The 19,107-nt window shown below is 36.6% G+C and overlaps 1 protein-coding gene across 6 annotated transcripts in view; it reads right to left on the reverse strand.

The window, feature by feature from the left end:
* Positions 1–19,107, reverse strand: part of LOC101583412 (ankyrin repeat domain-containing protein 26) — a 117,568-nt gene that overhangs the window by 78,607 nt on the left and 19,854 nt on the right. For 3 of the 6 annotated variants that reach the window (XM_023721250.1, XM_023721249.1, XM_023721245.1), the window contains 10 exons: positions 18,452–18,512; positions 18,193–18,353; positions 14,201–14,327; positions 13,870–13,925; positions 10,141–10,234; positions 7,696–7,794; positions 7,395–7,466; positions 7,106–7,134; positions 6,949–7,021; positions 3,051–3,124 (listed from right to left, as the gene is read on the reverse strand). In XM_023721250.1, coding sequence (XP_023577018.1) covers positions 3,051–3,124; positions 6,949–7,021; positions 7,106–7,134; positions 7,395–7,466; positions 7,696–7,794; positions 10,141–10,234; positions 13,870–13,925; positions 14,201–14,327; positions 18,193–18,353; positions 18,452–18,512 — 846 coding nt within the window. The remainder of the gene's footprint in view (positions 1–3,050; positions 3,125–6,948; positions 7,022–7,105; positions 7,135–7,394; positions 7,467–7,695; positions 7,795–10,140; positions 10,235–13,869; positions 13,926–14,200; positions 14,328–18,192; positions 18,354–18,451; positions 18,513–19,107) is intronic. The other 3 variants (XM_023721247.1, XM_023721246.1, XM_023721248.1) reach the window with 3 other exon arrangements.

Raw genomic sequence — 19,107 nt, forward strand, 5'->3', positions numbered from 1 at the left:
AGAATATATGCAGTGTATTATTTGTTGAAACTGTACTTTCGATTTGATTTGAAACTGTCTCATTGCTATATGTTTATCAATAAAACTTTGAAAAAAAAAGAAATATTTTTATATCACTTCTCACATATTGCTTCTTCAATTTTATTTTATGGCTTAAACATAATAAATGCAATTTATACTTAAACCAAGAGAAAAGTAAAACCCCGGGGCTGAGCAGATAGCTCAGTAGAATAAGCACTTGCCTGGCGAGCACAAGGTCCTAAATTCAATCCCTGGTACTGTAAAAAAAGAAACAAACAAAAAAAACAAGCACTGCTACTTTTTACCTGCGAGCAGGCGCAGAGGCTGGGGATTTGATCCCCAGGCTTGCAGTGCCGGCCCCAACCCCAAGGTGCACTGAGGGGGCAACTGAAATTGGGCGTGGTGGCGCACACCTGTAATCCCAGTTTTTGGGAGATTGTCAGCAGGCAGATCATTACAAGTCCGATCTAGTAGTGAGACCCTGAACATCCTGTAGACCCTTCCCTAAAATACAAAAAGAAAAGTAAAAAGAAAACCCTAGAGATTAGTGCTCTGCTACTGAGCTCCAAGCTAGGCCTTTTTATTTTTGAGACAGGATCTTCTTAGGGTGTCCAGAATGGGGCTGTAATTATAATCTTCTTGTTTCAGCCTCTAAGTAGCTGGGACTACAAGAGCGCCATCACCCCACCTGGTTATTATTACCTCTTCTGTGGGAGTTGGGGAAAGTACTGGTGATTGAATCGAGTACCATCACAGTGAGCTGTACCCCTTTTACAAATTTTTAATGTTGAGACAGAGTTTTGCTAAGCTGCTAACATGCCCATTTTGGGCTCAAGAAAAAACAGACAGATGTCTAGGCATATTTGAATTACCCAAACTAAATAAGAAGATAGTCCAGAAACAAGCAATGAAATTAAGGCACTAAAAAAAAGAAAAAAGGAAAAAAGGAAACAAACAAAAACTATCAACTAAGAAAAACCCAAGACCCCATGTATTCACTGCTGAATTCTGCAAGAACTTCAGGGAGGATCTAACACTCACTCCCTTTAAACTCTGCAAAGAAACTGAAAGGGAAGGACTACTGTCAAACTCATTCCTTGAAGTTAGCATCACCATGACAACAACTTCACAAACAAAGAAAACAACACACTAATCTTCTGAACAAACATAGATTTAAAAAAAAAAAAATCCTCAACAAGAAACTGGCAAACAGAATGCAACAAACAATTAAAAAGGTTATACAACATGACCACGTTGGCTTTATCTCTAGGTTCAATACATATGTTATGTTTTGTGTCTAGATATCTCCCCAAAGCCTCTTGCAGTCACAGGGCTTTTTAGAGGTTGTGAGCCTAGTGTGTGACTGATTCACAGTGCAGTGCTGGGATTAAGGCTGTGAGTCCTACACACTCAGGCTAGGGAACGAGCCTGCATATAATAAAAGGAACAGAAAGAGTTTGGTTTCTTCTTCTTTCTTGCTGATTTTGGTGTCTTCTGCCACCATGCCACCCTGATCTAGAGCTAGGAGATTACTGACTGAAACTTCCATAAATGATGAGTGAAATGTACCTTTCCTCCTTTAAATTTGGGTGTTGGGTATTTTGTCTCAGCAATGAGAAAACTAAGACATCATTCTTTAAATAGTGAGGCCTTACAGTGCATCAAAATCCTTTTCCTAAAGATTAGTAACTGGAGCATAGGCAAACTTTAAGTTACTGAGACACAAAACCATTAGTAAGAATGATTCAAATTTATACCACAACAGAGTTATGTATCTATATGAACTACCTTTGTTAAGTCCAGTTCTAATATATTCTAATGTCCATTAAAGAAATAGGATAAAATAGTTAGCAACTTCTTATATTGAAATAAGAAAGTCATTGTTTGTATCCTAACACCAAAGTCTGTTTGGAAAGAATGATTCTCTGTAGCTGGGTTGACTTTATGAACCCTCAATGTGGACAGTGAAGTCAGTTAGAGATCACAAAGTACAATCACATCTTTAACTTGGGACTGGTAACATGAAATTACAATGCTGAGCCCCTGGGAAAGATCATCCTTCAGCATGCATCCTATGTAGCAGTCATCACTGTTACACTGACCAACACATTAGCTGCTTAACAGAAAGGCTCAAACCTGGTCTTGCCTCTTTTACCATTTGAGATTATACAGACGGAAGCACAGACAATGTTTGTCCTCAGAATTTTTTTTATTTTTTTATTTTTAGTAGGGGTCTACGGGGTTACAGGGTCTCAGGGTCTCAGTACATAGATGGACTCACAGTGATCCACTTGTGTTCAGCCTCCCAAAGAGCTGGGATTACAGACTTGCGCCACCATGCCCAGTCTCAATCACCAGCTGAGCATAGCCTGGGTGGCAGGCGCTTTAATCCACTGAGCTATTTGGCTGGCCCTTTCCTCAAAAAATTTTGCCTAACCTTAAAAGTTTAGCTTTAAGTTATTATACAGTCTAAGAATAGCTTGTTTATAACCAGCTAAAATATATATATATATTTTTTGGCTTTGCATTTTATTTTTTTAAGGGCGGCAACATCTTTACTTTTACCTGCAAATGAACATCAGCACATCGAGGAGCAAGTTCTTGAGTCCTATCACGTAATGAACATCTTTATTTTTTGAGACAGGGTCTATGTAACACAGGAAGCCCTGGGTCTTATATGTAGCCCAGGCTGACCATGACATAGTGATCCTCCTGCCTCAGCCTCCAGTGCTGGGATTGCAGGCATGCACCAGCACACCCAGCTCATCTAGTCATTTTGGTTAAAATAAACCAAGCGCAGCCCACGCAAGTACATTCAGCATCACTGTTCTAATTCTTCTTCAGAATGTGTTATTTTAAGGCAGGCTGCTGTGTCACACAAGTTACAGACACCAGCTAAAATATTTTTAAAAGTAAATATTAAGTTACGATTGATTCTAAAAGGCTAGCCAGAAAGTAATTTCATTGGCCTATACTACATTATTAAAGCAAACAGAAATATCAAGTCAGAAATATAAATTTTTATTCACCTGGTCCTGGCTATTTTGACAGCCATCAAGTCTTTTCTGCTCTTCCTTTGATGTCACTTTGAAGTCTGGTTCTTCTGAAAAATGTACACATTGTAAAATAAACTACTTAGAACAGTTCTACAAAATGTCTTTATAAATTGAAAAAAAAGAGAAAAATTAATAATACAAATTTATTTTCTCAGTTAAGAATTTGAATTAAGCCTAATTTTTAGCTGAGTATTTATATACTTTTAGCCACCCCTAAATTTACAAATCTGGTGGAAAGCCACTGCATGTCACCACACTGAAGACATATAGCTTCTTAAAGATTCATTACGAATTCATTCACTCAGCACAGATTAACTTTCCAAAATACTTAAATACCAGAGAAATACATAAATCCAGCCTACACATTATTCTCTACTCATCACAGCTACTTTTAAACAACACTGTGGTGTGCTATCATTACTGGTCTCTAAAGTTACTATTAACTTCTTACACCTTTATCAATAAGCACCCTTATGGGCTGGAGAGATGGCTCAGTGGTCTAAAGCACCTACTTAGAACAACTTCAGCGAAGCACAGGGACCACGGTTCAATCCCCCAGCACCACATGCCAGCCAGCCCACCCCCTGGTGGGCTGAGTTGGCCACACACACACACACACACCTCTCTCTCTCTCTCTCTCTCTCTCTCTCTCTCTAATAAAAAAAAAATTAAAAAAAAAATAAGCACCCTTATATCTGAGATGTCTTCATTCTTCTTGTAACTTTTTCAATCTTTTTTTTTTTTTGAAGACTCAGTCTATAAGGGCTGATGAGATAGCTCAGTGTAGTTTTCATAATAGTGATTATTTATTTATTGTTTTTGGCGGAACTGGGGATTAAACTCACACCCTTGCGCTTGCCAAGCAAGCGCATATTCTACTGAGCCATCTCCACAGCTCTATAGTGAATTTTTATTTTTTAAATTTTTTTCCGTAATTATTGACAAATAGCAATGAGACAGTTTCAAATCAAACTGGTAGGACAGTTTCAATAATTAACACATTGCATACTGTCTTCCTAGTGGTTATCTGCTGTAAAAGATGCAGACATGATATCCTATTTACAAACACTATTACAACAAATCCCTCTATTCATTAAGAAAATGTAACTACATATCTATCCTAACCATGTTGAATAAACAGATAGAAAATGGACATTCATTTATACATCCCCTTTTTTGTTTAGTTCCCTCATTTGAATATTATAGGTGTGTTAACTCAGCAAAAACATTCTAAGAGTCCAGTAATCCATAATACTACTGGGTCTTACGCTTGACTGGCAGTGTCAGAAATTGTTGACCTAAGTTCCCTAAAGCTCAACATAACATGTGAATTTTATTTATTTATTTATTTTTTTGTGGTACTGGGGATTGAACTCAGGACCTTGCACTTGCCAGGCAAGTGCTTATTCTACTGAGCTACCTCCCTGGCCCGTGAATTTTTATTAAATGAAGAAACGAGAACTGGCCAAATAGCTCAGCGGATTAAAGCGGCTTCTTAGATGCAGGGGCCAGGAGTTTGATCCCCAGCCTGCTGTGCTGGCCCCGCCCCCAGGGTGCACTGAGAATGGGATTGAGACTGGGCATAGTGGTGCACCTCTAATCCCAGCACTTGGGAGGCTGTAAACAGGAGGATCACTATGAGTCTGATCTATGCAGTGAGACCTTGTACACTCTGTCTTAGATACAAAGAAAAAAAAAGAAGGAAAAGAAAAAATGTGTAAAACTGAGTCGTTGGAGAACTAGACTATTTTTCAAAAGATATCAGTGAGATGTAAAATGATCTTCTCAAATTTGTTTGTTTTACCTATTCCCATGTTGAGGGAACTCATCAAGTGTTTAGTTTGAAATGTCCTGTTTCTTGAGTTTACCAAGTTCATCAACACCTAAGAGCAGGGCTGGGGTGAAGCTCTGTCAGACAGTGTATGCTCTGCACATGCAAGGCTCTGAGTTTACTTGAGTTTAATCTCCAGCAGGAGAAATGGGGAGAGAGGGAAAGAGAAAGGCATTAAAAAAAATTCAGGGAATGTTAAACATTCTTGGGCTGCCAAGATAGCTCAGTGGACTAAGCACCTGCTTAGGCAAGCACAGGGACTGGGGTTTGATTCCAGCGGAACATGCCTTGCCAGCCCTGCCCCCAGGCCCGCTGAGCTGCCCCTTTAGTCTGGGTGTGGTAGTGCATGCTTGTAATCCCAGCACTGGGAAGGCTGAAATCAGAAGAATCACTATGAGTCCAAGCTGCGCAGTGAGACCCTGCACAAGATACATTAAAACAAAAAGAAATAAAAAAAGATGGGATTTTGTTATGCTGCCTATAATGCTCTCAAATTCATGGACACAAGTGACCCCTGTGTCTCAGCCTTTCAAATAGCTGGAGCAACAAGTCCTTTTGAACTACTGATTGGTAAGGACTTGGCTGAGGAGACCCTAAATAGAAAATTTACATGATTTCCACTAATACTTTGAAAATCAATCTATATAAACACAGAAATTATAAGAAATAATTTAATACATGGTTTTAGAAGGTTCTTTTTTGACTTACATTGCACATATAAATAATGCCTGTGAATTCAGAGCATTCAGAGTAATAATAAAGTGTTGTATCTGAGTAGTAATCTGTAGGTCTCTAGTTTTTCCATTAACTCCTGAAGCTCTCAGTATCTTGGCACTACCTCTCAGGTTTATGCTAAATACTTGTCTAAACAAAATTACTCTTCCTTCAAATTTTATTATCTGTACCTTGCTTTGGATAGAGAAAGAATACAATTAACTACCTTGTGAAAAGATACTGTTTGGCTGTCATTTGCTAAGGAGGAGGAGTAAAACAAAGCAAATTGTACCACCAAATAATTTCTGAACAGGCGGAACTACAGTATTATAAAAACATGCACAGGGGCTCTAGGCTGACTTCACCACTCTTCTTTATTACTTCCTTTGTGCTGCTTTCTGGTTGCTATGATTCATACAGCATGGTGAATACAATTGCCTAAGAGAAACACAGCTCTAATATGTTTGTCTCTGTTGCCTATTAAGGTTGTTTTCCCAAATTCTGGGGATGGTGATGGACTTCCAATCACTGATTGTGTTATATGTGGAAACTTATCATAAATTTTCAAATTTTCTGATGCTTGTATTTTACCTCTTTCAGATTTATTTTCTAGTACAGTGTCAGTAGACCTACATACTTAAAGAAAGCTCTGTAGAATCTGTATTAATTTTTAATAGTATAAATGGACTTAAGGACAGAGCTTCAGAACGACTGCTTTGCAGGTCTGCGTGTACCAGTCACCAAGGAATGATTATATCCCCAGTTTTCTTATACAAAGATATGAGACACCGTAGTACACACTCGGTGCTGATGAGAATATCTGTGTGCTTATAATCATCAACATTGAGATGAAATAACTAAAGTTGAAACACAACTGACCTGTTAATAAGCAAAGCTGTACTCTAGGTAACTATCAGATTTACAGTAAGCATTTTTTGTTGTTTTTAGGGAGGGGATTCTGGGTACCAGTAAACCTCCTGAGTTAAATGCACCACAGGGCAGCTCTCCAGTAAGCATTTCCACAAACTTTGGCAAAAATCTTAGAATCTTGTAATAAGATCTGTGGATCTAAACCAGGAACATAGAGTACTGACATATAAGTAGAAACATCTTAACATATTTTTTAAACATCTTAACATATTAAAAATTTTTTCTCTTATGCTTATAAACACTAAATTTACACATGAACACCAACAATTACATCACTTGCATTACTTATATCAAAGCCTTGCAAAAATTTAGGGAAAAAATGAGATGACTTTGGGAATTTCACACAATTTAGTGTATTATACCTCTTTCCAGAGTAATGTGCATTACTAAACTTACCTGATTTCACTGTTTGTATGTCCTTCCCTCCTACTGCTTCATTCAGAACAGAATCCTTCATTTCAATGGCAGACTGAAGGGGTTTTAAAGTAAAATATTTAATAAATACTATATAGTTCATGAAATATGTAGTTAATTGAAGATACAAAGTTATTACCTTCAAATGAAAATGTTTCTCAGGTGATTCTAAAAAGCAAAAGGGAAACATAATCATTATATATAAATATGAGAAAGCCAAACACACATCCATGCAGAGTTAGTATGGAGCTGAATCTTCATGCTTTGCTTTGGAAATGGTTACTTTAGATTTTGGGTTTTCTTTCCTACTGGTTAGAACAATATGACAGAAAAATTAGCATACAGGTCTAATAAGACATGCAATTAAGATTTCCAAAGTGAGATTATGCTTCCAAAGACCATAAATAAAATAGAAAGTGAACATATACTAATGTGCACATGCTGACTGATGGGGAAAAGTGATCTCTGCAAGTCAGGACCCTGAGAGGATGATGTCAAAGCTGATGGGAAGGTAACAGCACAGAACTTTAACACAACACATCAACCATTTACATACCATTACACTACAAGTATTTGTGTTTTTCAATTTGTCTTGCGCCTCAAGAAGTACACAGTTCATAACAGTTTAGTGAAATGTAAAACTAATTTCTTATCAAAGAATGGATTTAAATCCATTAGCTTAGATATATACTTGTAGAATAATAGTTATTAAAGACATTTTTTCCATACCCTTGTGGGCTACAGGTATGACTACATTTCCTGAATCCTCTAGTTTAGCCATCTTAAAGTTTCTTGATCCACTCATGCAAGAAGGTACATAAACCACATCTAAGAAATAATGCACAGGAAGTTTTTAATATTCAAATTTAGCTATCAAAAAGGAAAAGATAACATGAACTGTCACAGAATTATAGGATACCAATAACCTTTTATATTTCAAAATCAATGCAATATTTACTAAAAAAAAACAACTTTGGTATTCAAGGAATGAATGCTACAATGTCTCTTGTTTCCAAAATTAATTTGGTACATTGTTAGTCTTTAAAGGATTTGCATGAAAAAGCTTTTGTATTAAAACGTAGTTATCTTAAACAAAAATAGTGAATGCTTCTATATGCAAGTTAAACCTTGCTGAATAATTACCAATTCAACATAAAGCTTTGATGCCTGACGTTATGCAACAGAGGTAAGAGGCTACAGGTTAGCCCAATTCTAGCATTCCTCCCTGCTCCGAATCATCTCTGGAGCAGCAAGAATCTATACCCAACAGAAGTGTATTCTCATGGATGGCCAAATAGCTCAGCAGATTAAAGTGCTTGCAAGCAGACTCAGGTGCTGGGGATTGGATCCCTGGGCCTTCTGTGCCAGCTCTGCCCCTGGGGCATGCCAAGAGCAATTGAGACTGGGTGTGGTTCTGCGTGCCTGTAATCCCAGCACTTGGGAGGTTGTAAACAGGAGAATCACTAAGAGTCTGATCTAGTAGTACAGCCTGAACACTCTGTAGACTTTCCCTAAAAATACAGAAAAAAAAGTGAATTCTCTCAAATTTCATCACTAATTCCAAAATTACCTGCCTAGCTTCCTTATTTCCTTGCCTCTTTCCCCTAAATAATCCGTTTATTTCAAAAGTAATCTCTAGTTCTATGGCCTTGATTCTTTCCATTTACTTCTTTTTATGGATTATTCCTAATACTTCTTTACTGGCATTAGTATCTTAGAATTATATTTTGTTTTTTTCACCCCCTTTCTCTTTCTCCTGTGGCTAGAAATATTTTGAGAAGAACAAAATTTATGGGCTGGCCAGATAGCTCAGTGGAGTAAAGCACCTGCTTAGGCAGAGTGCAGCACCCAGGGTTCAATTCCCAACCTTGCTGTGCCAGCCCCGCGCCCAGGGGCACACTGAAACAGCAACTGACTGGGTGTGATGGTGTGCGCCTGTAATCCAAGTGGTTGGGAGGTTGAAATAACAGCATCACCACAAGTCCAATCTATGTAGTGAGACCCTGTAAACCCTATACACTCTGAACTAAATACACACACACACACACACACACACACACACACTTATGTTTTCCCTTGATCCTGTTATGTCTTGAACTATTTATTATCCAATGACTCTTTGTCCAGATTTCTCTAAAGGGAAGTTGATATCCAGCCACTTCCCGTGGTCTGAGGCCTAGCAGCATCAGCATCACCTGAGGATGTGTTAAACAATGCAGGATCCCACACCTGCTCAATCAGTTGTGGTTTAACAGGGTCCCCAACAGGGACTTCATTACAGTGGCAAAGCTCTGGCCTATATACTGAGTCTCTTCCAAATCCTCTTAGCTTACCTTTCGGGAATCCAGTGTCAAGTTCTTTATCATGTCCCCCAAATTCAAAAATGCATAAAAGGTCAAACTTTCTAATAGACTTTTTAATGAGACTATGAATTTTTCACCTCTCAACAACTAAGCATTTTTTTCTTTTTTTCAGTTCTCTTAATTTGGATGTATTATCTGGTAAAACAGCAAGTTAAAAAAAAAAAAGGTAGCAATATTTTATAAGAAATTTCACAACCAGAATTGTGGAAACAATTAAGTTCATGAAACAAAGTATCACAGAAAATACATATGTAGCTGAACATGTATGTATATATTTTCCCACAGTAAATAAAACAGCTCTGCATAATCTAGTATTTCAATCCTTGATGCCTTCCCAATGGTGAAGAGACAGGAAAAGTGGAAAAAACTCTCCTCTACTTGTTTGTCTGCCAAGATTTGGTATTGAAAGCTCACTTTACATAATTCATACAGTCTCCTATTTTGCTCTTCCTTTTTATAAAGAATTCCTTCATTTTCCCACTCTCCATACTTTTTTTTTTCTTCATTTACTCCCTGTACTATAATTCTTTCTTATTTTTCACTCCCTTCTCTTTATTTTCTAACTTCCCACAGACCTTAAAACAGCCTGAAGTGGAACCAATAATTTAGCTCCTTCAGCAACTCTCAACTTTAACCGCATGCTGAAACTTGATAATACATATAATTATTTGCTATTTTACTTCTCCTTTTCCTTACTACACATTTAATAGGCAATTTCTTTGGCTAGAATACAGCAATGCTCCAGTTTTAAATAAACATGCTTTCATTTGACTTTTCTAAAAGAAATTATACATTTATATATGTTTCTTACCTTCTATTTGTCTACTGCCAGCATGTTTTCCTTTTTCATCTGCAGCCCCAGATAAATGATCAACAGACTTCTGTGGAAGATTCTCAGAGATACTCTGTTAAAATTAGTATAACAGTAATGAGTTCAATAAAGATTTCCTAATCATGTTCTTTGTCTTTTTTTTTTAATGTATTTGCAACAAGGTCTCAGTACGCAGCTCAGACTTGTAATGATCCTCCTGTTTTCAGCTTCCCCAGCACTAGGATTACAGGTGTGTGCCACCATGACGGGTCTTGGTGGCTGGTTCATTTCCCTGGGGGTGGGGCTAGCGTGGCATGTGGTGCTGGGGATCACACGCCAGTCCCTGAGCTTGCTAAGCAGACGCTTAGTGCACTGAACCATCTTGCCAGCCTTTCTCCTAATCATTTTCTAAGATGTTATCTGATTTTTCTATCTTAAGGCAATTAGATTTAACAATGAGAAGCATGTACCAAAAAAAAAAAAAAAAAAAAAAATCTCAGAAAACTATGTCAAGCCCACTTTCTAGCCCCATACAGGTGCTGACTTTTTAAAGCAAGTATGGAAAGCCACAGGAGGGATTCACAGACAAAATTCTGTCTGATGTGCATATCTTAACCTAGATTTAGAATACCTAACTCTGCTCTGAATTGCCCAACAAGGATAGCATTGAAAAAACTACAGATTCAAATGAAAGAATTTCAAACTGTAAGATGTTTTTATGAATGTATATTTGTGATATATAATAATTACATTTGTTTTGGGAACTGGTACATGTGTTATCATTTCCTGGTCATCTTTGTTCCCTTTACACCATACTATCCCTGTCCTTTCCCTGATTAAACAATTCAGCATTAAATAATGTTAAGTACACTTGCTATAATTCAGCATTAAATATTTCTAATCACAGAAGTCATTTGGTGTTAAAATACTCAGCAAGCTAAGAAACTTCAGCATGTCATGCTGAGTACAAACAGCATGGCAGAAGCTACTTCATTTATGTAAATGAGGGCTTAGCAAAAAACAATTTTGGGAGCAAGATTTTTACTGATAGAAAAAATAGCTAAAAATAAAAATGTACTAACAATTTTGTTACATTCAAGAAACAGTACAGAAAAATTAGACACTGTATACAACTGTTTTCCAATTAAGAAAGAACTTCAAAGACCAGCCAAATAGCTCAGTGGGTTAAAGTGCCTGCTTAGGCAGGGGCCAGTTCAATCCCCAGGTCTGCTGTGTCGGCAATTGAGACTGGGTGTGGTGGTGCAGACCTGTAATCCCAGCGTTGGGGAGGCTGTAAACAGGAGGATCATTATGAGTCTGATCTTCACAGTGAGACCCTGTGCACCTTGTCCTAAAATACAAAACAAAAACAAAACAAAACAACAACAAAAAAAACAAACCCAAAAAACCAACTTCAAAAAAGAATTAAAAAACTTGATTAAAAAAAAAAGCACCAGCATAAAACTTTTTATCTATTAAATGCCCAAAATGTGCCGAATATTTATTTGTACATTTGTTTTTCTGTTATAAAACTACAAATAATTAGCATGAAAGCTATTGTACTTTCTGCTTCCTGGTCTCTATAGAGGGTTACTATGATGGACAGAGCTTATGGGCTCTCTGCTGTCTGTTCAGAATGTTCTTCTAGATTTCCTATGGCTGGCTCCTTTTCACCCTTAAATTAACATAAATTCACTTTCATTCCCACCTTAACCTCAAATCCTCTCAAAATTCTCTAATCTACCCACGTGTAGCAGCACACACTTGTAATTCCAACACTCCAGGAGGCTGAGGCATGACAATCACATGTTCAAGCCCAGTCTGGGCAATGTTCATTAAATATATCTAAGAGATGACTTAGCAAGACCCTGTCTCAAATTTAACAAGGACTGGAGATGTAGCACAGTGTGAACACCATGGGTTCAATTCCAATTACAGTGGTCCCTCACTTATTGTGGGGGTTACGTTGTAGGCATCCTTGCAATGAGTAAAAATCAGCCAAGTAGCGACATATAACCTTTCCCACACTTTTAAAAACATTTCTAATATGCTTAACCATTTTCTAAACTTGTAAACCTACATAATTTTAACAATATATGTATACTGCACGGTACAGTGTGTATTCATCTGCTAAAGCAATACATACTGTATAGTGTATTTTAATTTAATATTCTTTTATATTAGAATTAACATTTTTAACATTTTTATATATTAAAAAAATTTTTAAGCAAGTCATTAAAATCACAAATACTACACATATAAATATGTATACACCACTGTATACTACCACAAAATCCTGTAACATAGCAAAAAATCTGCAAAAATTTAATTATTTTTTGAAAACATGCAAAATGGTGAGTCTGTGAAAGTTGAACCACAAAATAGTGAGGGACTACTGTACTGAAAAAGTGTTTACTATTTGTTTTCCTGTTGTATTACTATAGCATAAGCCATCATCCAATATATTTAGTGTATAACTAGCTAGCACAGAGTAGGTACTCAAAAATAGAGATTTATTCAAGGTCAAAACATTCAAAATCTCATCAGGGAGGCCTCAGGCACCAAGTTAGTATATTCCTATGGGATATCTTCATTAACAGTTTACTAACTTACCATTTCCAAGTTAGCAATCTACATACCCCCCCCCAAATTTCTTATTCTTTTCTTGTCATCACTATTTTGTTGTCTTTGGGTTTAGATAAAAACCTTCAATATTTATTCAGTGACTGCCAATCCACTAAAATTATTGTCTTACATGTATATGCACATTTTGCAGTTTTCAAAGTACTTTTACATTTCTTACCTCATTTGTTCATTAAAAATATCTAAGACGTAGATATGTGCCATCCTTAAGTCACTTCTGGTTGACCTTACTTTTGGTCACCAGAAGTGACCTTACTAAACAGTTAAATGGTTTTTTTCCAACATTCAATAGTTACTAAATGGCACAATATAACATGTCTTGCGACTTCAACTGCTGTGCTGGTAACATGATACAGGAGCTGCTTAGACTTAAGAGACAAGACACTTCCCACACGGTCACTTTAAAGTAAGTTGTCATTATTTACACTTCTGTCACTACAAGCATGCTGCCATAAAGTCACTCAATGCATTCCAATTCAAAATTGGTTTATGCTTCTAAAATACTACAAAACCAAACTGATTATAAGCCCATGTATCTATAACTCCTTAAGTCCTTTCTTCTCCTGAATTACTTCTTGCAGATCTATACCTGGCAATCCAGATATATTTACACTATCAATGCCCACTCATTATCTTTTCAAGTTACAAGGTGTAAAAATTATGATCTAAACATTTTTCTCTAAATCTCAACAGAACTTTTGTTCACTGGCCATAGGCTCACCTGGAACACGTCTTTGGTTTTTAGATCAACTTAATTTCAGAATCTAAACCAACATCCAAGTCTTAGCTTTTAACTGCACTGGCTTCATGAAATGAATCCCTCATATGTAACAGTAATATATTTAGCATTTCATTCATTCATTCAGTATAAGGGATTAAAGTCAAGGCCTTTGTACTGAGCTACAACCCCAGTGCTTTCTACTTTTCAGGATAGTCTCACTAAAGTCCTAACCTGCCCAGGAAGTTCTTAACTATGGGTTAAAATATGTGAAGCATGAGGAGGTGAAAAAGTAAAGTCAAATTGTCCCCCTTTATATTTAAACTTCAATCAATGCTTATTTCAAAACTATAAATAACAGACAATACCTCAGAATCCCAAGGCGATTCGTCATCTTCTCCTAATCCCAGTGCAAACATCATATCTATAAAATGTAGTCACAGACACATTAATGAGAATATTCACTGCTGTGAATTCTACATATATACCCAAATCTATCTGTATTCATGAATATTTCAGTAAAATAAAAGTAGAAGAGAAAAGAACTTCAGGGGTTTGAAGCAGTATCAGAAAGAAGTTGCTGGAAGGAAAACAGTAAAAGAACAAAATTTTAAAAGAAATTGATACTATTGGTTGGTTCTATACACACTTAAAAATAGTATATAAACAAGAAAATTTTGCCACTATTTACTAACTTACCACTTTTATAATTTTTCTGCTCTTCATCAACATTGGTCACATTGTCATTTGTTTGCTCTTGTGAAGCACTTTCAACAACAAAAGTACCATTTCCTTCTTTTCTAATTGCTGGCCCAGTTGCTTTTTCCTATAAAAAAGAAAAAGAACAACAAATAAACGCACACTTGCCCACCCACCCAGTCAGTCAGTACAATGGAAACAATCACAGGTGAATCTATCAAGCCATAGGGATTACTCTGGGAGAGAAAGAATGAAAGCACATTCTGCTCTACAGGCAAGCAAATGCAGAGCTACTGTATATGAAAACAAAAAGAGAAGTGTACTTCATTGGTTCAATAAGCAGGGTCCAAAGTCAGGGGTCAAACACAAGAACAGTGGGTTTTACCTGGGTAGCTCAGGAAAAGTCGTCAACCTAGGGTCTTATTTTGAGGGGATAGAAAGTGCACAGGAAAGGCAGCAAGTGCATTCCAGACAGGGCAGCATAAACAAATAGATGAGCCATGAAACCGCACAGTGCAAGAGGGCTGCCCAAGTAATGTGATAAAACTGGAATACAGTTCCTGCAATGGCATGGACAGATGAAACAGGAGCATCAGGCGCCAACCACACAAGACTCATCTCAGGATAGAATGTGAACTTTGCCCTTTGTGTAATGGGGATCCGAATATTCTTGCCAGCAGTGTATGAAGGATGAGCATAATAGGGAAAAGCGGAGCAAAAGAGCATTCTCTCTAAACGATTGGTGAGAAAATGAATCCATATAAGAAAAATGGTGAGTAGAATATACAGAATGTGAACGTTTGGATGATCAGAAGGATGGTGAGGCACCAGGATTTTTCCAGCTCAGAGATTCAGTGCCATTTAGTATAATCAGGGAAAGGTCAAAGTCAAGGTCTTTGGGCATGGTGGCACATGCCTGTAATCCCTGCGCTGAGGAGGTTAAAAACAAGAGGATCACTATAAGTCCCTGAGCTGTGCAGTGAGACCCTCTATCAAATACATAAAAACAAAGTCAATGTCTGAAGGGTGGAACATCAAATTTGAGGGTCTCTGGGCTGAGTAAACACATTAAGTGTAGGAGTGGGAACAGATGACCCTACTCAGGAAAGCGCACGGGCTAAAGAAGCCAAGTGTAAAGTTCAGCAAACTGATGTAGGAATGCTAACCTACGCAGAACTCTGAAATTCATATGAAAAGAAGGGGACAGGGAATCCAGAAGATTTAATATTCTCAACTATATATATATCAACATTTGTTTCAAGGATATAAACAAACTATTTTAATATATGCAAATATATTTATGAATATTATGCTAATATGAATTTTAAAATTTAATAATGAGATCTGATTCTTAAACACCAACTTAAGATTTTGCAAGATTCCTATTTAAAGGGAAATCCTATAAATTTTAAATGTAACCTAGGCATGGTGATGTCCACCAGTGTCCACTCAGCTACTTCCGAGACCGAGGTCTGATGATCATTTAAACCCAGAAGATTAAAGCCTACTTGGGGAACATAACAAGATTCCATTTCAAATAGGAAAAATGTTTTACATTGTAGAAGAAAAATGATGATATGTTTATAGACAAGTATTTTTAAATACCAGTATAACATAAGACAGAAATGTAAAACCCTACTTTAAAATTCCTACTCCCCTTTAAATAGCATATGCCAATAGTTTTAATTTTTCTATTCATACCATATGGGATGGTAGTTAAAAGTTGAAGAAAGGTAGTAGGGTCTGTTGTGCATGCCTGTAATCCCAGTACTGACTGGCTGAGACAGGAAGATTAATGTGATTTGAGGCCAGTCTGGGCTACTTAGTGTGTTCAAGGCCAGCCTGCACTACACAGCAAGACACTGCCTAAAAAAAAAAAAAAAAACAATAGCCAGCCATGGTGGTGTTTGCCTATAATCCCAGCACTCAGGAAGCTGAAGTAGGAGGATTGCTATGAGTTTGAAGCCAACCTGAACTACACAGTAAGACTAAGTCTCAAAAAACCTAAATAAATAAATAGAAGGATCTAGTGTAAAACAGCCATCATATCAAAATTGAAGATATGTAAGTCTAAGAAAATACTTTTCAAATACTGTTCTAATACTTATCAATCAGAACCCAATATTCACATGAGGGTGCTAAAGTTATTAACAGGATTCCTGAGTTATAAGATGAGAGAATTTAAGTGGAAGGCTTTATAACTATAAATATCGAGGCAGGGGTGCAGCAAAGCAGGACAGTATTTGCCTAGCATGAGAGGGCTTAATCTCAAGCAACAAAATGGGAAAAACAACCCTCAAAAACCTATTAATACTGAATGTAATAATGCTTCCTCAGAATAAGGAGATATAAAATATCTCCACTGCTGGACATACTTTAAAAATTAAGGGACTTGCCTGATAGCTTAGTTGGGGCTTACCCGATAGCTCAGCTGTTTAAAGTGCAGCTTGGGGAAATGCAGTCAGGTGCAGGGGACTGTGGTTCCATACCCAGCCCCACAAGCTGCATCACACCCGCCCTTGAGGTAGCCAGAAGCAGCCAATAAATAAATAAATAAACAAACAGAATAAAAAACATAAAAAATAAAAAAAATCATTTTCTCATGTAATTTAGGCTGGTTGTACTCAATGGCAGAGTGCTTTCCTACCATGCATGAGATTCTGGGTTTCCCAGTCTTGGGGAGTAGAAGACTATCTCAATTATAGAACTTGGGATTTTAATTCATGAAACAATGAAATACAATGCTTATTTTCTCTTTACTTTCAAGAAGACATAAAGCAGTCACTAAGATTACACATCAAAAATAATGCTAGTTAAATAAGGATACATCAAGCACTAAGTTAAACTAGAAAACTTAAAAATGAGTCAAATACTAATAATTCATAATAAACCCAGTAAGACCTAAAACATATTATTGTGCACTATCTATGAATATAGGATATGCCAGATTAAATAGAAGACATAATTTACTGCATTTAGTAAAAATAGAGATTACATTTACAGTTCTTCACTAAAATCAATGATGGGTCAATTAAAAGCATACAATTTCTAACATATAATAGAGTTTTACTTATTTAACTCTTGTTTTTACATTTCATTTTGACTCTCTTACTTGATCTTATTATGAAGTCTTAACTTCTCTTTTTTTATTTTTTTTGAAGTCTTAACTTTTCTTGTTTTGTAAATGAGTCTTCTTTCAACCTCAGCTTTACATTCCTCTAGCTATTTTTTGTTTTCTAGTTCTTTCCTTCCATAGCACAGAACTTTTTACTCCCATCAACTTTTCTTTCTTTCTTTTTTTATTCATTTTAATGACAAAAAAGATAAAATAGCAATGAAACAATTTCAAAATGGGTTAGTAGGACAGTTACAATAATTAATACATTGCATAATGTTGTCTTTGTAGTAGTTACTCAGAGGACAAGATGCAGACATCATATCTTATATAAACAATATTAGTAGAAACCTTTCTTCTCAATGAACTAAGAGAAAGTAGCTGTATATCTGTCCTGTCTTGTGTATACATATATATATATTTCTTTTCTTCACAACAAAACATTCTTTTATTTACACTTTTGCAGTTAGTAACAGGTGACACAAGGTTGCCTAGGGACCTTAACTGGAGCGACTGATAGCTGACCTTAACTGGACAGGATGTTTATCTCAGGACTGATAGCTGACCTTAACTGGATAGGATGTTTATCTCACAACTGAGGTAGCTTAAAAAAGCAAAAGCTTTAGACACTGAGGCCTAGTCTCACCTACACACATTTGATCAATTTCCTAGCTTCTGTGGCTCCCAACATATCCCTTTTTTTGGTTTTGTTTTGTCAGAGTCCCATCAACTTTTAAAAAAATCTGAATTCTGTACATATATCTCTCCTGTTATACTTGTTTTCTATTAGGATCTGAGGGTCATTTCTTTCTATGACCATTGCCATCCATCATATGTGACTAAAAGCATGGGCAAAGTATTTAAAGAGAGGTCTTACTTTTGGTTCAGATGATGGTGATGAAGAAGAAGATTGAGCAAAGTCCTGGACATTGACTGATGTTTTAAAAAGGGTTTCAACCACATCTTTGTTTTTAGTATCAGAAATACTGTTGTCAATCAAGGTTCTATTTCCTGTTTCCGCAATACCGTATTTGGCTTCTATGACAACAAAAACAAAGTAAATTATACATAAAATATCTACAACTTCAAATCAATAAATATAACAGCAACAGGCAGTTTTTAATCAAACAGCTTACCATTTTTCCTGGATTGCTGAGAAGCAGTCCATAGGTCAGTTAGGTTCATTTTTGGGGCATTCTAAACATTTAAAAAGAAAAGCTTTAAGCATCGAAAGTATCCAATTTGATAAAATAGCATTAACCATTACTACATGATCTAACATTATAATTATTATTATTTAATTTATTTATTGGATACAGGGTCTCACTTTGTAGTTCAGACTCATCGTGATTCTCCTGCCTTAGCCTCCTCAGTGCTGGGATTACAGGCATGTGCCACCACACTCAGTTTCGGTGGCTGGGATGGTGCTTAGACCACTGAACTCACTCCCTGGCCCTACATGATCTAACATTAAGAACACAGGTTCCCCTTGTTGCTTTTGCTGTCTTCTGCTGCCATCAACTGCTGTCCCTCTGCCATGTGTGACCCTCCCTTGGTGCCTGCTAATAACAGACTGGAACTTTTACAAACTGTGAGCTAAATATGTCTTTTTTCCTTTGGAAAAAAAAAAGAGCATAGGTTTTTAGAATTACTCAGATGTAGATGACAGACATACCAAAATATTATTTCCTTTATCTCTAATTAATTGTATAAATATGAGGATATTTATTAGATTTTTTTTTTTAAGCGCCAAATGCCTTCAGGGCAGGTTTGGCTGGCTTGAGTTGTGGGG

Source organism: Octodon degus, unplaced genomic scaffold (assembly GCF_000260255.1).
Source record: "Octodon degus isolate 3935 unplaced genomic scaffold, OctDeg1.0 scaffold00081, whole genome shotgun sequence".
Lineage (NCBI taxonomy): Eukaryota > Metazoa > Chordata > Mammalia > Rodentia > Octodontidae > Octodon > Octodon degus.